General features: G+C 41.0%; 2 protein-coding genes across 3 annotated transcripts in view; one reads left to right on the top strand and one right to left on the bottom strand.

Moving 5' to 3' along the window:
• Window positions 1-1269: 1269 nt before the first annotated feature.
• COMMD8 (COMM domain containing 8) lies at window positions 1270-7516 on the top strand. Of its 2 annotated transcripts, XM_063335226.1 has the most exons (5): window positions 1270-1388; window positions 2306-2461; window positions 3493-3645; window positions 5350-5505; window positions 7096-7516. In XM_063335226.1, exons 1-5 carry the CDS (start codon window positions 1275-1277, stop codon window positions 7114-7116), a joined length of 600 nt encoding a protein of 199 aa, XP_063191296.1. In that variant the 5' UTR covers window positions 1270-1274; the 3' UTR covers window positions 7117-7516. The 2 variants fall into 2 exon arrangements, with proteins under 2 accessions (XP_063191296.1, XP_063191295.1); XM_063335225.1 differs by lacking the exon at window positions 7096-7516 and having other exon boundaries at window positions 5350-5553.
• A 188-nt stretch (window positions 7517-7704) lies between these two features.
• Window positions 7705-19572, bottom strand: part of GABRB1 (gamma-aminobutyric acid type A receptor subunit beta1) — a 146551-nt gene continuing 134683 nt past the window's right edge. The window contains exon 9 of the mRNA XM_063335223.1: window positions 7705-18742. Coding sequence (XP_063191293.1) covers window positions 18395-18742 — 348 coding nt within the window. The 3' untranslated portion in view covers window positions 7705-18394. The remainder of the gene's footprint in view (window positions 18743-19572) is intronic.

The raw sequence follows: 19572 nt of genomic DNA, 5'->3' as shown, positions 1-19572 counted from the left end.
CCTTATATCCACCAGTATGGACTTGTATGTGCTTTCACATTCTTACAGCCCAGCGTTATACTTACATATGCTTAATTGTTTGCCTGTGAATTAACCTAGCGATTTCAGTGAAATAAGGTCTGCCTACAGGTATTTCAGTTTTGTGCCTTGCTGCGACTTGAATTCATACGGCTTTTCTTGTACAAGTGGTCAGTGTGTTTTTGCTTCTTCACATCCACATTCAATGCAACTTAAGGCACAGAAAGGTCATTGGTGACGTTAAAACCTGTTCTGTAAATCTGTTCTGTGGTCTGGTTAGTATTGAACTCCCACTTTGGCAAAGCAAAAACAAGAAATGAGTTGCTCCTGGAAAACGCTGTATCGGCAGCATGGTCTTCTGTAGTTAGTAGTTCTCCCAACATCCTCGATTTCATATAATGTCAGAGACGTGGTGCCTGTTGTACGCCTTGAGCTTCCTCCCCTGCCACCCGTTGGAAAGTTACCCTGTTATGGGTGAAAGGCAAAGCTGCAAAACAGGCAGAACGTAAAAATAGCTGAAGTGTTTTTACATATAAAAGCTCACAGAATGGTTGGGGTTGGAAGGGACCTCTGGAGATCATCTAGTCCAGCCCCCTGCCAGAGCAGGGTCACCCAGAGCAGGTTGCACAGGAACGCGTCCAGGCGGGTTTGGAATGTCTCCAGAGACGGAGACTCCACCACCTCTCTGGGCAGCCTGTGCCAGGGCTCTGGCACCTTCAAAGTAAAGAAGTTTTTCCTTATGTTCAGATAGAATTTCCTGTGTTCTGGTTTGTGCCTGTTACCCCTTGTCCTGCCGCCGGGCACCACTGAGAAAAGTCTGGCCCCATCCTCTTGACACCCGCCCTTTAGATATTGATAAGCATTGATGAGATCCCCTCTCAGTCTTCTCTTCTCCAGGCTAAAGGGACCCAGGTCTCTCAGCCTTTCCTCACAGAAGAGATGCTTGAGTCCCTTCATCATCTTTGGGGCCCTTTGCTGGACTCTCTCCAGGATGTCCTTCTCTCTCTTGAACTGGGGTGGCCAAAACTGGACACAGTGCTCCACCAGCAGGGTAGAGTAGAGGGAGAGGATGACCTCCCTCGACTTGCTGGCCACGCTCTTTTTAACGCACCCCAGGAGACCAGTGGCCTTCTTAGCTCGTAAAATTTTGGGGGTTCAGGCTTCATTAGCTGCCTGGCTGGAGGTCGCACAGACCGGCGCCGGGGCCGGGACTCGAACCAGAGAAGAGGGGGAGGGCGGGGTCTTTGCCCGTGCGCATGCGCGGCACCGCCCGCGGCGGGAGGAGGGACGTGCCTGCTAGCGAGCGGCGCGAGACGGACTGGGAAATGCTGGGGTTACTGGAGAAGCTCCCGCTGGGCCGGGCCCTCGAGGTGGGATTGCCGTGAAGCGAACCGGGGGCGGGGGCAGGCGGGTGTCCCCCGGTCCCGGCCGGGCGGTGTCCGGTACGAGCCCTTGGGGCTGGGGAGGCCGCTGTGCCGCCCTCCGGCAGCCGTGAGGGAGGCCGGGCTCGCCGGGCTGCAGGGCGGTGCTGCTCCCCTCAGGGCCCTCCCGGGGCCGGCAGCCGCCCTGCCCTCCCGCCACGGCTCCTCGGGCCTCCCCGGAACGGAAGCAGAAGTACGGGCTGAGCGCTGTAAGGCGGTGCTGAGGGGGATGGCCTGCCTGCGGGCCCTCTCTCCCGCTCCCGGAGGGGCTCCAGCCATTTCCAGTCAGTGAAGCGTCGGCCCGGCTGGGTTTGCCACGCATACAGAAGGGCCTCAGTGCTTAGAGGACAGTTGGTTTGGGAGGCTAGAGAGATCCACAGGCTTGGAGGTCAGCAGTTTGAGTTGTGCTGCGCATCCAGACAAGCCCAGTGCAACGATGACTTGAGGTGGCTTTTGGTGCATTCAAGACCAGGATGGGCGGGGGTTTGAGCAGCCTGGTCTAGTGGAAGGTGCCCTTGCCCGTGGCAAGGGGGTTAGAACCAGATAATCTTTAGTGTCGCTTAAACCTAAACCATTCTATATTTACAGTCGCGTACAAAGCTGTTAAGTCCAGCTCTGAATCACAGTGTGATTTCTGTGGTCAAACCTTGTGAATTGACGTTGGGGGAGAGGGAAGGACACTTCATATTCAGTGACTACCTCTCTATGACTTCTTAGGATGGTCCCTGAGTTGCACTCTGAGGAAACATTGAGACAGTACCCAGTTGAATGGAGGGTGATAACTGAGTTGCCTGATCAGCCTTGCATCTGATCTAGGTTAACTGTGATAGAATCATGTTCTTAAGTTGTGCATCACATTGTTTCAGTTCCTTCATAAAATAGTTGATGGCATCTGTGGCCGTGCGTATCCTCGATACCAGGATTATGGCAGTATTTGGAGCTTGTCAGAGTGGCTGGAGGTTTTAGAAGAAACAGGGATGTATTTCAAAACTGCGGTTGGCCAGAACATATCTGATGAAGAGGTAAGGGCTCATCACTGGTGGGCTTGGCTTTGAAAGATCATATTAGAGTGATTAGTCTTAATAGTTTATTTAGTACTAAAGTATTTTTATAGTGTAGCATTTGAATAGGAGCAGACTGAGCCTAAATAGGTAGAAGGTTAGCAGCATTTAGAGATACCCTGTGAAGACTTTTAAAAGAAAAAATGAAATTGGATACTGATTTTCTATTTTTTTAATAGAACTGGATAATATTTGTTAAAGTACTGTTGTATTCACTTAAATTGGTATCTTAAGTACCACCAAATAAATTCTGTTTTCCTTAAAATAAATAACCTGTCATTACTGTTCATTAGCAATAAAAACAATTTACACTCTGTTTGGCTTTCTTTGTTCATTACTGCTGCATTGAAGTGCTTTAAAATAGTGACTGTGTGTAAATTAAAAAAACCAAAACAACCAAACCTAGACTGTGAATGGAGGACCATGTGAAATAGGGACAGGGCAGTCCCAAAAGTCTAAACTTTGCAAAAACTTCTTCCGTTATCAGAAATCTTAATTCTCATATTTTGCCCATTGCTCATATTTTGACTACCTGCTAGTATCTAGATCAAAGAAAGATGCTTGTGTAGCTATAGGGTGGTCTGTACATCAGTATGTCTGTTTCAGCTAAGCTAGTGAATTTTGTCTTTGTTGTTCAGAAACTTTGAGAGCTAAACCTGTATTGTTTGTGTGTGTGATTTTTTTTGTTGTTGTTGTTTTGATTTTAGGATGGCTTCTAAGAAGGCCAATAAAGCCTCAGTTATCTGGTCTCTTTTAATTTAAATTACAAGAAATTTTTTTTTTTTAATACATCGCTGTGGTAAATACTGGCCATAACTATCAAAGAGAGCAGCTGCCAAGGGCAGTAAAGAAACATGAGGCTATGGAGTCTTGTGTAACAGTTATCTGGGTAGAAGCTTGGCTATCTACCAAGCACAGCTATTACAGGTGGTATATGTTATTTCTGTGGTTCATAATTTAAGCAATCACAATTTCAATTTTTATTTTTGTAGGCTGCTCGGCAGATAAGTGAGTTAAATCCAAACTATCAAGAAGCAATCACAAAATGTCTAAAAGGCAGAAAGGAGGAAATCAGGAATGCGCTAGTGGAAAGCGTGAATGCAATCTCTTCTGCCCAGCTGCAGGATTTTGACTGGCAGTTAAAGGTGAGTGTTGCCTTACTGTTGTTTGAAAGAAGTGTTCCAAACCACAGAAGTAACTATTGATATAGTTCCCTTAGGACTGCTCATTCTGCAGCATGGTTCAATTTTTGTAGGTATCAGAAAAGCACATTCATGATAACACATCAAAGACTTGCCAGAAATTTGTATAAACTGTAAAATTCTCTTTTCTTTTTTTTCCCTCCTCCTTTCTTTTAAAGCTGCAATACCTATCTCTTTCCTAAAAGGAGATTGAGCTTTATTCAGGAACGCCTAAAAGTTTCATGTGCTGTGATGATTTTGAGGCCTCAATAGACAGTATTTTTACTCAAAGGAAGAAGAAATATTTGCTTAATTTTAAGAGTAGTACACTGAGTCAGGATAAGTTTCCCTGACTTTTTGCAAATTTTTAGATTCCTGCAATAAACAATTATTTAATAATTAGTTTGAAATCATTTATCTTTAGACTTATTTTGATAATAAGCCAGTGATAACTGTGTTGCCTTAAGTTGGATGGTGCTTTGGGGTTACGGAGACACAGCTGCTTTAAATTAAGCTCCATCAGAGTCTTAAAATATAAACAGTGTAAGTAATGTTGTTTAGTTAGTCCATGGGAGCTGTTAAACAGATTTGTGGAGCTGCTAAATAGTTTTCCATTTCAACAAGTGTTAAATAATTTGTGCAGCAAACAGCTTTAGAAATCAAAGCAATGACGGCAATAGATGAGATTTTGCAAGAGCAAATATGGCATCATAATGTGCCTCAGATGAACTGTTACTAGGGATTGATCTCTCACTAACTGCATTTACTGCTGACAAAAATACAAACTAGTCTGATGTGAACTCTTCTTTTTTTGCTTGTGGTTTCTTTTAACTTTTTCTTCTGTAGGATTGTTTGAGTTTCTTTCTATTTTGTGATACAAATTTCTGGTACGTGTCTGAAGTATGGTATTCATTTTGCTTTAAACCACTTTTTTTTTTTTCTTTTTTATTTACGATAATTGAATCCTACCAAAGACATTGTGTCCCCTCTGCTGTACCACATTCCTCTAAGTAAATAAGATAGGTGTGTACAATACTGACCTACAGTATTATCAACTGATCTTTGATTTTAATATATTTTTAAAGCCTTATTTATACTAGACTGAGTATAATAGTAAACAAAAAAAGCACAATTGGTATGTAATCTTTATCAGTGATTGTCAAATAGGATATCTGACAAATGGTGTTTGATCAGCTGTAGAGTTGAAAAATGCACAAAGGTGTCCTCTTTCTCCCAGCTGCCCCCTTCTGTAAGACCCTTCTTACTTGTTGGTTACCAGAACTATCTGAATACGGTGACTTCAGCATTCATATACTTCACTTTTTAAAGAGCCATGATCGAATGCAACCTTTCTTTTCATGTAGAATACAAAAATGTAGCAGCCCAGTAATTTTAATGAATTGTTCTGACAAATTTATTGCTATGAAGAGGGGTTTTAGTATTTCACTCTATTGTTGGTATTAACAAACAAAAAATCCCAACAATGGGTCGGGGGAGCGGTGGGGAGCAAACCCAAAAACTGCAGGATGACTTGTGAGAAGTTGATTTTGTCATGTTAATGTTTGTTCTGGTAGTAAACATTCAATATAAAGTTCAGATGTGAGGCTGTGAAAGACCAAAAAGTTAATGGCTCCACCTTACACTCTGTTGTTTCGTCAATCTGCATAGCTTGCTCTCTCCAGTGATAAAATCTCCATGCTGCAAATGCCACTCCTCAATCTTGATTTGGATGTGAGAGAAAATGGTGAAATTAAACCAATTTCTATAGAGATGAACAAGGAAGAGTTGCAGAACCTTATAAATGCACTGGAAGCCGCTAATAAGGTAGCTTTTACTGATGCTATCCTGTGTTCCTAACTTCTCATGTTCTGACTATATTTTAACTGAAATTGTTTTGGGTGTCTTGTTGAAAATGCAAAGTAAATAATTCATTGGTGCAATGACTATAGAGTTACAGAAAGCCTTACATAAGGCAGACTATCTTGGATAGACTTCAGGGGTGTTTTAGCACAGTTTAGTCTTGAATTTTAAAAAAAATGTAATTTGAAACCTGATAAGCGTAGCAGTCTGTTCAGAGCACCGTTAAAAAGCCTAGTGAGAATAGGAGGAGAAGCAAATGAAATGACAAAGTGTCAGATGAGACTTGACTTTGAAAGGTTGGAGAGAACTCCAGTGTTCCCCCAGCTTCGCAAAATGTCAGTGTCTGGGAATGCATATGGGCGAGTTGTTTGGTTCAAATTGAGTGCTTTAATTTCCATGGTGTAGTGAATTAGGAAGAAAGTTACAGAAATTCCAATACAGTAGCCCAAGAATAAAATGTAAAGTGAAACTTTATTTGCGTTGTCTCAGATTTCTTGATAGAAAAAACTAAGGGAAGTGAGGATTTTAAGAAAAATTCATTCTTGCTCTGTTCTAAACAAAGGTGGGGGGATTTTAGTTGCTTTCTTTTTTTAAATCTGAAAATGTCTTCAAATACTTAAGTCTGTTATCTGGGAGACGGAATTCTCTGTCTTGTAGGATGGATGGGAGTGTTGTATCAACGTGTTTTAGAAGTTAGCAACTTCTAGTTGCTTCATAACATTTAGCAAGTAAGGGGTTTCTTTAGATGTTTTATGTAATGTTATGATGCTATAGCTGGAATCTGTAGACCAACATTTAGAAAAAAAATCAGTATATAACAACTGAAAATAACAGTTCTGTAGCTCATAACTTAGTATTTATCTCTGTAATAGTGCTGCCAAATTAATATTTTGAATTACAAAAGACATTAAGATTATGTCTACGAGTTGCTTTAATGAGGCTGATGTGAGACCTCTGAATAACTACGTGGTTCCCAGTAAGATAAATGCGTTAGTCCAGATATAGGTGGTGGTCTTGTGAAATGAGAGCCCTGAACAGCTTGCTTTCCCTGGATTTTTTCCTGCAAAACTAAATAAAAATAGTAGCTTGTCATGAACTCCTGACTATGCAAACAAGGATTCTTCCGGGACAGACTTGAGTCTCCATGTGCCTTTTGTTCTGCTTGAAGGTCTATATGGAAGCTGTGGGATGTTGTCATCTCCTTACTTAGTTTTATGTGCGCACAAGGAGGAATTCACTCTAGAAATGGTCCCTCAGTTCCGCTATGTGCGGAAAGAATCTCAGTAGACCTGGAAATTACCATTCCGCTCTTTGATTACAGGGAGCTGAGGGATGGTTTGCATGCAGTAAATGCTAAAGAAAGTTATTGGAAGTGATAGTCGTGTGAGGTTGTAAGAGAAAGCTGAGAGAGGGATTGGTGTATTTTCCAGAAGAAAGGCGTGTTTATACAATTGCATGTTGTACTATAACAGAAAGCAAAAAGATGTACTTCCTGGATGGCATAAGTTTGGGTGTGATCCAACTTTAATCTCATTCCTTCTCTGCTTTTTGAAGGTTGTCTTGCAACTGAAATGATGGAATTCAGATCATCGACAGTATCTGCTGGCAATGGCTCCCCATTGACTTGTGGGGACAAAAAAAAAGATTCCCTTCAAAGCCAAAAGTTGTTGATGCTATAAAATACTGAAGTGAGAAGGCCGTTATGACTTGTGACCAAATGTACTACTAATCCTTTGATAAAAATAATAAAATCTTCTATCTGTTTGACCAAAAATATAAAATTCCAATGTACAGTTGCTTTTAGTACTAAAGTTTTATAGAATTATGGAAAAGTATCACTTATGACGTGTGCCATATTTGTTTTGCTTAAACTTGGGCAGTGACTGCACATGTGCCTAGTAAAACTAAGGCGTCTTACTTCCATAATATGTTATCCTTATCTAAGGTGTCATGATAATGGAGAATGTGACGGAGTACTTGTAGCATTACTGTATTTATACTTATAAATAGTAAATAAACACTTGACTTTGTGTGCGAATAATTGCAGTAAATTGTTTCTTAATTTATTAATCACTAAACTTGTTCTTTTTAGATGCTGGGAAAAATCAGCTTTACAAACAAAAGCAGGATAGAATCACAGAATGGGTGATCTTGGAAGGGACCTCTGCATGTCATCTTGTCCAAGTCCGCAGCTCAAGGAGCATCACCTAGGGCAGCCTCCAACAGGACCATGTCCAGGTGGCTTTTGAATGTGTCTTCCAAGGATGGAGACACCACAACCTCTTCAGGCAACCTGTTGAGTGCTGAGAAGTTGAGGAAGAATCACTGGGGCTTTATTTAGAGTAAAGTTTGGGTTTTTATCTTTGGTTTTGTTGATAGCTTTTCACTTTAATACATTAATGTTTTCAAAAGGGGGTGCAGTGCTGGAGAGGAGCTGACCTATGCAGACTGTGACAAGGATATTCCCAGCCCACTTAATACAGCCGATAACTGGCAAATCCTAGTCTAAACCTTTCTGAAACCAGACTGGGTTTCGATTGTAGTATATAACAAAAGTTAGAAGCCATAACACTAGGGAAGAATACACCAGGAATCTTGCGGTTTCTACTATTTGTTAAAGCGTGCTTCTATACGTAAAGAGGAAATTATCTGCAATGCTTACAGAAATACTAATGTGTACTTCTCAACATTCAACTGTCTTAGGCATGTTTTGTATATATATAAAAAGGCAAAGTATTGATGGCATACCTTCTTCATAGCTTCAAAATCAGGGTCTTGAGCTCCTTCTATATTTTGTTGTCTTGTAGGTTTTCATATAAGCAAAGTGTAAAAATAATACATCCGTACACAAAATTGGACTTCAGAGGACTGGTTGGAGAAGAGGAGGAGGACAAAAGCTCTCGTAGAAAGGCCTCTAAGTATTTTAATAGGCTTCGTGGATGGGAAACCTAAATATATGTTTCTAATATTAAAACTAGCACAGAAGTTGGTTGGTTGTGTTTTTTGGTTTTGGGTTTTGGTTTTGCTTTTTTTTTTTTTTAAGTGTGTATAAAATGTAGTCTGTTTCCCTTTTATTTGGTACTGGTACATTTAATAAGATGCGCATGTTGTTCAGTGTCAGCAGTTCAAGAAAGATCAGAAAAAGTGGAGAAAGGGGTAAAGAATCATAAGAATGAAAGACTGGAAAATGTGTTTTGAAGGACTGCAGACTCTTTAACAGACCTGTTCTGATCATTGTCTTTGAATATACCTAAGCAGCAGAATTTGATAATGGGTCAGATAACAGGTAAAGACCTTGCATACATGGTACCAAATTCAAGCTAAAAAAATCAGGTTGGAATTGATATTTGTTTAGCTTTATAAAAAGTCTGTGAAGAGTTACTGCAGGCTGTCCAGTAGGCTGTTCAGGAGCATGCTGGTTTTTAAATTGTGAGTTTAATGAATAAATTGGTTAGGTGTGTTTATTTTGTTCATAGGTATATTTGTCTTCACTCTGCTTTTCCCTTTCCTCTTGATGTAGTCACTTTATAGAAGAAAGAACGTACGGCTTTGATATGGTCTTAGGTGTTTAAATGCTTCAGTGTGATGCATACTGAACGTGCCGCTTTAGCTTTCATTATGCTGTGGTAGCATATGTTGCTAAAATGCTTTTGTAGAGAGAAGAGGCTTAATTTTTTGGTAACTGATTTTTTTTTTTAACTGATTTTTATTGTTAGCACACTGTTTTTATCATTTAGCACAAAAGGACTGAGAATTATTCCTTTTATTTACAATAGCAGAAATAATTTATTTCATACGAGTGTACACTATCAAGTTTGGGATGTCATTTGGATACAAGACACATGTGCTGATCCATTTATACAATTTATAGATGTATAATGTGAATACATTGAAGAAAGCAGATACCTAGAAAGTCTGTACTTCAAAGAATATTAAAGCGGATATTTAAAACTTAATCTGTACTATGTTGCTGACAAGAACTTTTGTCTTGCTACCTCTTAGTTTTCAGAGACTTAAAGTTTACATAGTTTCGTTATAAATTTTATAGCAAGTTATGTAAAAATGGATTTATAATTAAGGATATGTGGTGGTGTTTCATCTTTAGTATCGTCCTATATTTGTCCTGTCCTTTACTGCAGCACTGAACAGGAAAGGCTGAAGAATGGTTTTTTTTTTTTCTTTAAAAAAAAAAAAAAAGACAAGACGGTTACTCTTATGGTGTGACAGCAATAAATGTGTAATGAGCTGCCTTTTTGTGGGTGTTAGACTTTATTGAGAGTCTAAGTATCTTTTATATAACCATCAAAACGATGTTTTTGACAGGGGGCATAACACCACTGTGTGAATGGCTGGAGAGGGAGAGGAGCACCAGCTGATGAGCCACTGAGAACTAGCAGCTAAAAATGGTTGTCATGGAATTGCATTTGAAACGTGTGTCCTGACGTTATGTGTCTACAGAAGAATGAACCGTCCTTGTAAGGCACGCAATGGCCTCCAGTAGATGGAAAGGAAAAGGACCAAACAGAAGGGAGAAGAGAGTTTGCTGCTCTGTACTTTCTACCGTCTGTCAGAAAGTGGGTTTGTTCTGTCTCTACCCTGAGAATTAGGGACTTCTAGAGCAAGCAAGGTCTCCAGTTGTGACAGAGAAGGCATTTGTGGAGACCGTACCAGGCCAAATTGATGCAAAAAGTTAGAGACTCCACAAAACCCATTAGACTGGTGTCAGCTTCAGCACACGCTTTGATGAATGTGCAGGTAGATATGAAAAGGTAGTGAATAGGAAAAATGTATGTGTAACGGAAACATCTAAAACAAGCTTATGTGGCCAGGAGCATGTCTGTCAAGTATGCCCAGCGATGAAATGTCCTCAAGTTGCTCCAGGGGAGGTTTAAGATGGTTATTAGGAAAAATTTATTCATTGCAAGTGTTATCAAACATTGGAACAGGGTGCCCAGGGAAGTGATGGAGTCACCATCCCCGGAGGTATTTAAGAGACAGGTAGGCATGGTGCTGGGGGACATGGCTTAGTGGTGGACTTGGCAGTGTTAGGTTGATGGTTGGACTCAGTGATCTTAAAGGTCCCTTCCAACTGAGACGATTCTATGATCCTATGCTCCCTTCTGGGCTGAGGAACGGGAGGTTAGCTAAGGAAGCTGGCGTTACGTTTCCACCCTGAGGTTTTCATACAGAGCACTGGAGTGCAGGTCACAGTCCCTGGAGGAACTGTATGCTGGGACCAGAGTGAAGTACAGGAACTGCACTGGTAACAAAAGCCATGTAGGGCTGTGATGTGGGAGCGTCATGCACAAAGCCACTTGAGTCCGTGGCTAAGGGGGCAATCAGGGAAATCTTCTGAAGGCCCTTCTGCATTGGACCAAAGATGCTGGAGTTTAAAGAGACTCCATGAACATTAGATAACTTTTAATTTTGTCCTTGCCTATCTGCTCACTTTGCCCATATCCGTATTTTTCTGTGTTCTTCCAGGCTTGAGCTCTTTCTAATTAGCTGGTTATGGGAAGTGGAATGGCTCTGATGTTTGCACATCCCACCGCGCTAACTTGTAACGGTTGTTCCCAGGCGATGCTCCCCCTTCTGTCCTGTTTCAGGGAGATGTCTTCTTATTCTCCTAGTGTTTGCTCCTGTGGAGCAGGTCACTTCTGGGTTCTGTGGTTGTGTAGGCCAAAAAAAAAAAAGGAAAACAACCATCATAAATACATTGGTGAAACCTCTGTGGTTTTGCAGGTGCTATGTACAGACCTCGTAAGCATGTAGTTAAGACCAGAAACAAAATTTTGTGAGGTAGGCTCTTTGAACCAATGAAAACAGTACATATAATGGGCACAATGTATGAAGTTTTAATTTCAACATGTGAAAAGCACCTACAGAAATTCACATTGCATAAACAGACCTGCAATTTGAATCAGAAAATGCAGCATATCTTGATACAAAATATAAAAGTGAATTATAAAAATAATGTTACTTGCCCTCCATTGCCATTCATTGCGTTTCTCTCAATCTCATAGAAATCTTCCCTTGATTTCAGAAAAACAACGTGTTTTTCTTGATCAGCCATTTCAGCTTTGATCTTGGCACACTGAAGTGAATCAGAATTGCATCTGACCAGAAAGCTGTCGGTATGGAAGTGACTACTGTAATAAAACTGCTTTTGCAACAAAGCAATTGTGTATGTCCAGAAGCTGCATTTTGAAAAGATCTGTATAAGCCTGTAGAATGTTTCTGAGTTCTGGAGCAAGCCTTTCTCATAAGAAACATGCTGAAACATAATTATGCTTTTCTCTGAAAGGTGGTTTTAAGAACCACCTTGTCCTGAAGTATGCACACTTTGTTATCGCTTTGAGTTGTGAATTAATAATCATAATGAAGTAGCAGAAATAAAGGGATTTTTATTCTTCTGGTACTGGAGAATGCTTTCATAAGTGCATCAATATAGTCTACAAAGATTTTACTTTAAATCCACTTTAATTACACTTGGCAGTATACTATGCTTCCCTCTCTAAATTTATAGTTACTTTCTTCAGGAACTCTCCAGAAAGACCAACAGGCCGCTACCAAAATGTAGAAAAGGAGGCAAATCCCACAAAGATTCATCCTTTGGACTTTCACAAGTGTATGTGGTTCACATCATCAGGCTGCTCCATGGAGAGGTCATCGCAGGAGCAGAACCTCGTGTTTTATGCTGGTTTGTGGAGGACGTACTGGATGTTCAACTCTTCACTTTGCCTATGGCTGGCAATTTTACTCAAAAGTACTCTTCATATGTGCTAGCACCAGCGAGAGTCCTACATAGAGAAGACTTTGGCTATTTTTTGGCATCAGATTAGTCAGGTAATTTAGCTAATACAATAATGAAAGGCACTGGAAAGTGTGGGGACTTTAACTGGAAACTACTACAGGTCCATAGGTACTGCTTTGGTGGTGGGGGGGAAGGATTCCTAGCATCATATAGATTAAATAACTTTTTTTTTTGATGGCTACAGTAAAAGAAGGATTTTTTTTCTTGGGAATGCAGAGGTTTCAGATCTCCCATGTTTCTTTTAATATTGATTTTAGATGGATGATCTGATGAGAACTGCTATTAACTGCCTTTGTAAAACCCAATCCTGAATTCTTTACCTATGCCAAAGTCTCATTCAGCTCTCTCTTTGAAATGATGATTTGCCACCTTTGTTTTGTAAAGCTGCTCTTTTATGCAGCACACCATATTCAAAGTTAGTTGCCTCTGAAAATCTAAAAAAATCAGGTAATATGTTGCCAGCTAGGTCAAGACAGATGTGGGAACAAGGAAACTGCTATGTTCACAGATGCAAACCAGGTTGCTGATGCTCTCACTGAAATGCATAATCTGCCAAAAGAAACCATCTTTATGAACACTTTTGGCAGTGTGATTGATATTTTATACTTTTCTCTAAGACTGTGCTTATACAAATAGGCAGTGATAAGTTGAAAGACATACTGATTAGAGATCGTCTCTAGAGAGATGACATGATTCTGCTGACATCTTAGCTCCTTAGGTAATGATACTCAATGGATTTTGCCAAGAAAAAAAGTGTAAAAGAATTACTACCATGCTATTTCTTAGACTGGCACCAGCAGAAGACAAATGGTGATGTTCTTATAACGCTTTGAGATTCAAAATGACTTATACAATAATTGAGAAACAAACACGCCAAGGAGAAGACAACATAATTAGAGTTCACTCTGCACTCCAAGACAGTAAGTAGGCCAAAATCACCTGTTCTTCCTTTAAAAAATGCCAGATTTCTCAGTTGTCTCTTAATTCTTTCACCCTGCGCATATACATTTCAGTATCGTCGTATGCTGAAGTTCAATATTCTGTGATCTCCTGCCTTCTTTGGGCTGCAGGGGGATGCTTATGGGGGTAGGAAGAAACATACAATCTTAGATGGATTTTCAATGCAAAACCCATTTACAACAGGTGTAACACAGTCCTTTTTTGATGAATATTCCCAAGGTGGTTTTAGCAATGCATCCTCAGGATGTGGGAATTCACGAGGAGGGGGAGAAGTTCGTCAGTGATGGGAAGCAGCAGCAGCTGGTGGAACATGGATGCCAGCCCTGGATGACTTTCCTCATGGCTTATCTCAAGAAATCCTCTACTTGCAGTACGAGGGGATGGAAGGTTTTCTATAACGGTGAACAAGGTGAAGCAGCAGGTAACTCTGAAACAGCAACTTCTGTTCAGCAGTAGCATAAAGTGCAGGAATGTTGTCATAAATATTTCTGTCATATTGAAAATGTTGTATTTTTTGTGGTGTTCTAAGACTTTTTCTACCACTATTGCTATTCCTTCTTAATTGTTTTGAATTGTGTGGGAATATAGATGAAGTGGAAAGACTTCTGTTTATCCTTCAGAGTGACCGCAGCTGACTCCCACTATTTTGGGCTGATCCTGCCTGCTGTCACAACGATAAAGCTCTTGTAAACCAGTGGTTTTACTCATCTGAGGAGAGTTCGCAGACTGGCTGCTCAGCTGGGTTGGTATTAGAGAGATGAGCAAAATCACTGCAGTTGCCTGGCTGATGCCAGCCTAGTTTGAAGCCCTGGACAAGCACGGAGGAGCTATTTAATTGACTCTGCCCTGGGAGAAATACATGCTCCAAACATGTTGCCGTTTTAGCCACTGACCGCTTCATTCGTAATCAGGTGGGATACTGCTGTCGAGAGGTAAGATTAGAATGAGATTAGAAGATCATTTTAAGTGTGGAAATAAATAGTTTCAAGAGCACGAAAACCAATGAACCTTGTTTTCCCCGTGGATCTGGGTATTGAATTGCCCTCCTGTGTGGATTCTCTGACGACTAGTAAGGTCGGGGTTCATTGAGTCCCTCTCTGCCAGAGAAGCGGGATGGATTAACAGGAGCTTTGTCCTCTGCTCAGCTACCTGCTTTGTTGAAACTTGTAAGAACGTGTTATCTCACAGATCCTTACTGTTCTGTTATCTTTTGGTTGAAATTGCCAATGGATTCAAATATTATTGGGAGACTCTCTGATAGACACACACTTAGGGACAGTAGAAGCTCCTGTCTTTGGGAAACCTAGCTAAAGAGGAATTCCAGTGCAAGTTTCTTTAAATAATCTATTCAAACTCACAAATTGCACGAAACACTGGCACAAATTGTAAGGGGGTTTACCTGAAACCTAATTAGCAATAGGACCTTATCTATGCTGAGCTTGAAGGCTGCTTCCTATGGGCAGGAAAACTAACTGTACTGAAATACAACAGTGCTGGAGCTTGGTGTTACAGCGTTATTCACCCTTATCGCTTAAAACCAGCCAAATGACTCCAACCTACTGATGGGAAGAGGTTGTGTTTCTTTTGTACTCACTAATTCCTAGCTCCAGATGGTGGTGTACAGGGGTAACCCATAAATAGCCATGTTTTTCCATCCCGTGCCTCTAATAACCACCGCCTTTTGCTTGCTGCCAAGCTATTGCTCTCAAGTGAGAAATGTTTTCTTTGATTTTTTTTTCTAAAAGTAGTAGAAAGAGGGAAAACGTGCTAGTTATGGTTATACACCCTGTTCCCAATTTTTGGTTTTAATTCTCTTTTGAAGCTTTGAAAGAGGTTTTAGTTTAAATCCAATGCGCCTTGTGAGCTCATATGCCAAATTCTGGTTTCTTTACCAGAGTTGGTGGTTAAATGTGCGGACAGGAGCCCAGTGGGAGGCTGGAGATGCTGGCTCTGGGCTAAGATGCTGCCAACCTGCAGTAAGTGGCTCTCACGTCTGTACATGGTGGGGTCATTAGCCCCTGCTGCAAAACTTCGTGCCAAGAGCTGGCAGCTGTTTCCTTGCTCAAGATCGTGCCTTCCAGCTCTTGATGCAGCCAGGCCTTGGTGCGTGTCGTTCAGAACTGGCAGCACGGCTGGGGTTTGGAGCGGTGGCATGTGTTGTAGGACTCCCAATGCACGACCGTGGACCCTCCTATTTTGGAACGTGCCCTTCTGAAGAATTTTGTGCTTTTACTGCTCTTGGTTTGTTAATGGCACCTCCTCAGCTCCATACACTTCTTTTTGCTTGGAACTGTACAATTTAACTGCTTTTAGCCCATGTGCCTGACATCTGTGTATGAACTAGCTGGATGATCCATAAGATAGAAACTATCTGTGTGCAGATGTTAGGAGTCTCCAAGAAAAAACCTGAAGACCAGTACAGCTGATCTTCACTATTGTAATAGAAGGCAAAGGATCCTTTTCTATTACCTAAAGTCTTGTTTCAGTATCGTGTTGGATGTTGGCTCTTCCTACACATCCGCTGTAGCTGTAAGGAGGGGTTGTAACATCTCCGCACCATTGGAACAGCTGGGTTCAATTACTGACCAGTGGTCTGTCTGTGAATATCTTTGGGAAATCAGGTAATGCAAAAACATGGGTTACTGACAGTCATTTTTCACAGAGTATTTAGCACTGCAAATCTGCGGAATGTATTGCTTTCTTTCAATTTATTTCTGTGTATAACCACAAAGCTGGAAAGTTCACTGGCTCATGGACTCACTCTCTCTGTTTGTAAAGTTGGGTGCTGGTTTGCTGAATTCAAAGCCATTTACTGGGATGTGTGTTGGAACGGGCAGCACACGTGGCACTACTGCTGTCTCCCTCCTGGGGCTAGTTTTTGCAGTTATGGAAAATTCAGTTTGCTTAGCATGCAAGACTTCCATATGTTCTATGTATTTTTTATTTTATGATACCAAAATATTATTGTTAGTGGCCACTAAAATATTCTTGATCTAAATGTTGTTTAAATTTCACTAAAAAGTTAATCCAAATGTCATGTGTGGGATGAGGTATGGCCGTTCTTTTGGTTGCCGATATGGTGCAAATGTTGAAAAATTACTTGGAGTTGTTTTAGGGTGGGGATAAGCATACAGGTTGTAGCCTATTCAGAAGAGCCATTTGTCCAGAATCACCTCAAGTTATACTCAGTGGCCGATTAATCTGGTAAAATTATGCAATTTTTTAATAGACTGGAGGTCAAAGGTTGTAGCAGAGAGTAGACAGCTGAGGAGACCACCTCTGTGCTCCATTGAACTTGGGATGAGACCGGGAGGCTGGAGCCAGTCTGATAGTCTCGAGGACCCCCCTAGATTAGCAATGATGTCAAATGCCTGTTTTGCGGCCTTTTATTTTTTGTAATGAGTAAATTAAACCTATTCCCTTTCTTGTTTGGCGATTTATCATTCCAGACTGATTCTGCAGAAGCCTGCTGCACAAAGGGAAGGTGCAGCAGGTCCTGATCTGTTAGGAGGTCCAGGTCTTACAGGGTGTGACAAACATTAACATGTGGGAGTGTTTCATTTATTATTATGTTCTGATTAACAAGTTGTAATGTCAGCTGGCGATAAGGTCCTCAGTTGACCTTCCTGCCAGGCAATGAGGAACTGGTGAAGAAGCTCTGCACATCGCTCGTTTGTATTCCCTAGTAATTCCTAATGGCGGGCATTGCCGCCTGCTGCCCTGATCAATGTTTCTGTACCAGCTGGCATTGATAACAGTCATCTCAGTACCTACATTGACTCGGCTTGTATATCGTGACTTTCCTAAAAGTATAAAACACTTTCAATGCAAAATAAAATTTAACTGATAATAGTTCCCTTTCAGTAAAATGCTATGTTAGGCAACATAGTATAAACACTGCTAGGAAAAAATAGGCGGTAGAGAAGGGAAATGGATTTTATACAGATAGGAGATGACCTATCGCTCCTCAGATGGATGCAGCTTGCTCCCACTTTGCCTGCAGCTCCTTGGCTGTGGTTGTGCCGGGCGATAAGCAGCTGGGTAGGGAGAGGCAAGTCCTCAGGAGCAGTGTACCCAATGTCACCAGGGTGCCATAAGACTCATCTGTGCCTCCTGTTCCTCATCGGAGTAAAGAAATCTGTAGGAAACTGTGTGCACACCTCTCCTCAGGTCTGATCCCTGACATTTGCCAACTTTTGGGAGAACATGTTGCAATTACCAGCCACAGGAAACCAGGGAGTCAAGAAAACTGGCCACTCTTGGGCTGGGGTATCCCTTGCTTCCAGGAATGAAATGTGTTTGTTTTCTACTTTTTAATACAAAATTACAGATGGCACAATTGTTATCATCAATTTCAACTTTGCTACTTTGTGGAAATAAAATTCTAGTTAGATCCAACCAGCTGATTTAGTTGGAAACTCAGTGGGATTTGTCTCTGCTGCCCTTTCTTTCTTTTGAAGATCCCTGCCTCTCTGAAAACATGAATTGACTTGCATCTCCTTGAGTGATACTTCTCACAGACACTATGGAAATACTTCCTTGTATAACTATTAACTTTGAAATGATGTGTGATGTAATACTTATAATCCTTCAAACAGTTATTTCTTCAAATTCCTCTGCACTCTAAATGCTGAAACACTGGGGCGTAACTACTGATTTGAGCTGTTCACTGTCTTCTTTGGAAGCATGCTGCTGTGGGCTGCCATTATGTGGTAACAAATACAGTAGGACTAATTTTTATTCCACTTGAAAAAAAAACCCATAAAAGCGGGTACAGAAAGCTCATGGGCGATGCACAAACTCTTTGTAAAAATCGAGCTATAGTGCTTTTGCTGAAGATGCTCTTTAAGAGCAGATCCGTACTATTCTGATCTGAATGTGGTGAGGCTGGATTTGCATTGTTTTGGGTTTTTGTTTTTTTTTTTTTTTGAAAGCTCAAATCTAGAAGTATTTAGTGGCTGGGTCTCTTACCTTGAATATGTAACATTATGGCTACTGTAGTTCTTCAGAGTTAACAAAATTGAGAAGGAAAAGAAACAAGTCTAATTATGTTAGTCTATGGTAACATTATTGCATAAATTAGTGGACATAATACAGCCAGTAAACAACATTGAAAAGAATAAACGTGATGGGAAAGACCATTCTGGACCACTTGTCTATCGAGTTAACATCAGTCAAATCAGGGATTTTGACTTTGATCTGGGACGCCCTTCTTCGTAAGCGTCCTTTGTTATGAAGCCTGTGCCTGTCCAGAGCACTCCTGCTGTAGAGGTCTCTGCTGGAAGTGGCTCTTCTGTACTGCAGGTTGGCACTGTCGTATGTGTACGTGGTGGCTCGGGGGTCGCGGGGACTCGGGAACACGTCTGAGCTGCTGACGTCATTTCGTATTTCAAGTGGGCTAAGCAGCATGTTTCCCTGGGGGTCAACCTGTATCAAGGAAGGAATGGGAATGAGATGAGTTCCTCAGCCAACCCAAGGTGTCTCCCAGACGGACGAATACCTTCTGTCTCTGCTGCTGAGGTGCTCCTGGGGCTGCAGTGACAGCCACATCTTATACAGTGTTGACAAAAGTGAAAAGATACTGAATACGATTTCCTGACTAGCATGAAATTAGCTATTAAGCATCTAAGTACCATCCATCCTGACCCGGCTCCTTTGTTTGGGACCTTTTAATTCAGTTAGTTATCTCATCAAGACTTCTCTAATTTTATCTCTAACTTAGATCATGGTCTTTATGAAATACTGATTTTTAATGTCTGGTGACCTTTTACCCCAAGATTTCACATACTCAAGGTGAAAATAAAATGTTGCTGTCTTTGCCCATTTTATACAGTTTTATACCGCAAATAGTGCTGCAGGTTAGTGTCAAAACCAGTTTTGTAACAATGCGTTCATCATATGAAGAGCATGTAGGTACATGCGCATTTTATCAGTTATTGTAGAATGCTTGTGTGAGAATTAATTTTGGAGAATTACTATAGGAGATGGAAATCCCTACTCCCCGCAGCATACCATTAACTTGCTCATGTGCAGATAGAATAATCCATTTCACTCCATGAAACCTTGAAAACTTCAGTTGCGTTTTTACACGTTGGTACCAGAAGCAGTTGTTTCAAATATGTTTATCACTTACTTTTTTTGCACTGTTAATCAGGACACCGTTTTAAGTACCTAAGCAAAGAACTAGAAGCTGCAACCGATATGTATGTGTCTGGCACAAGCAATTTTATATATATATATTTATATAAAAATATATA

Source organism: Chroicocephalus ridibundus, chromosome 5 (genome assembly GCF_963924245.1).
Source record: "Chroicocephalus ridibundus chromosome 5, bChrRid1.1, whole genome shotgun sequence".
In the NCBI taxonomy this organism is placed as follows: Eukaryota; Metazoa; Chordata; class Aves; order Charadriiformes; family Laridae; genus Chroicocephalus; species Chroicocephalus ridibundus.
Note: the sequence above shows the minus strand (reverse complement) of the source record. Positions and strands in the feature narration are given on the sequence as shown.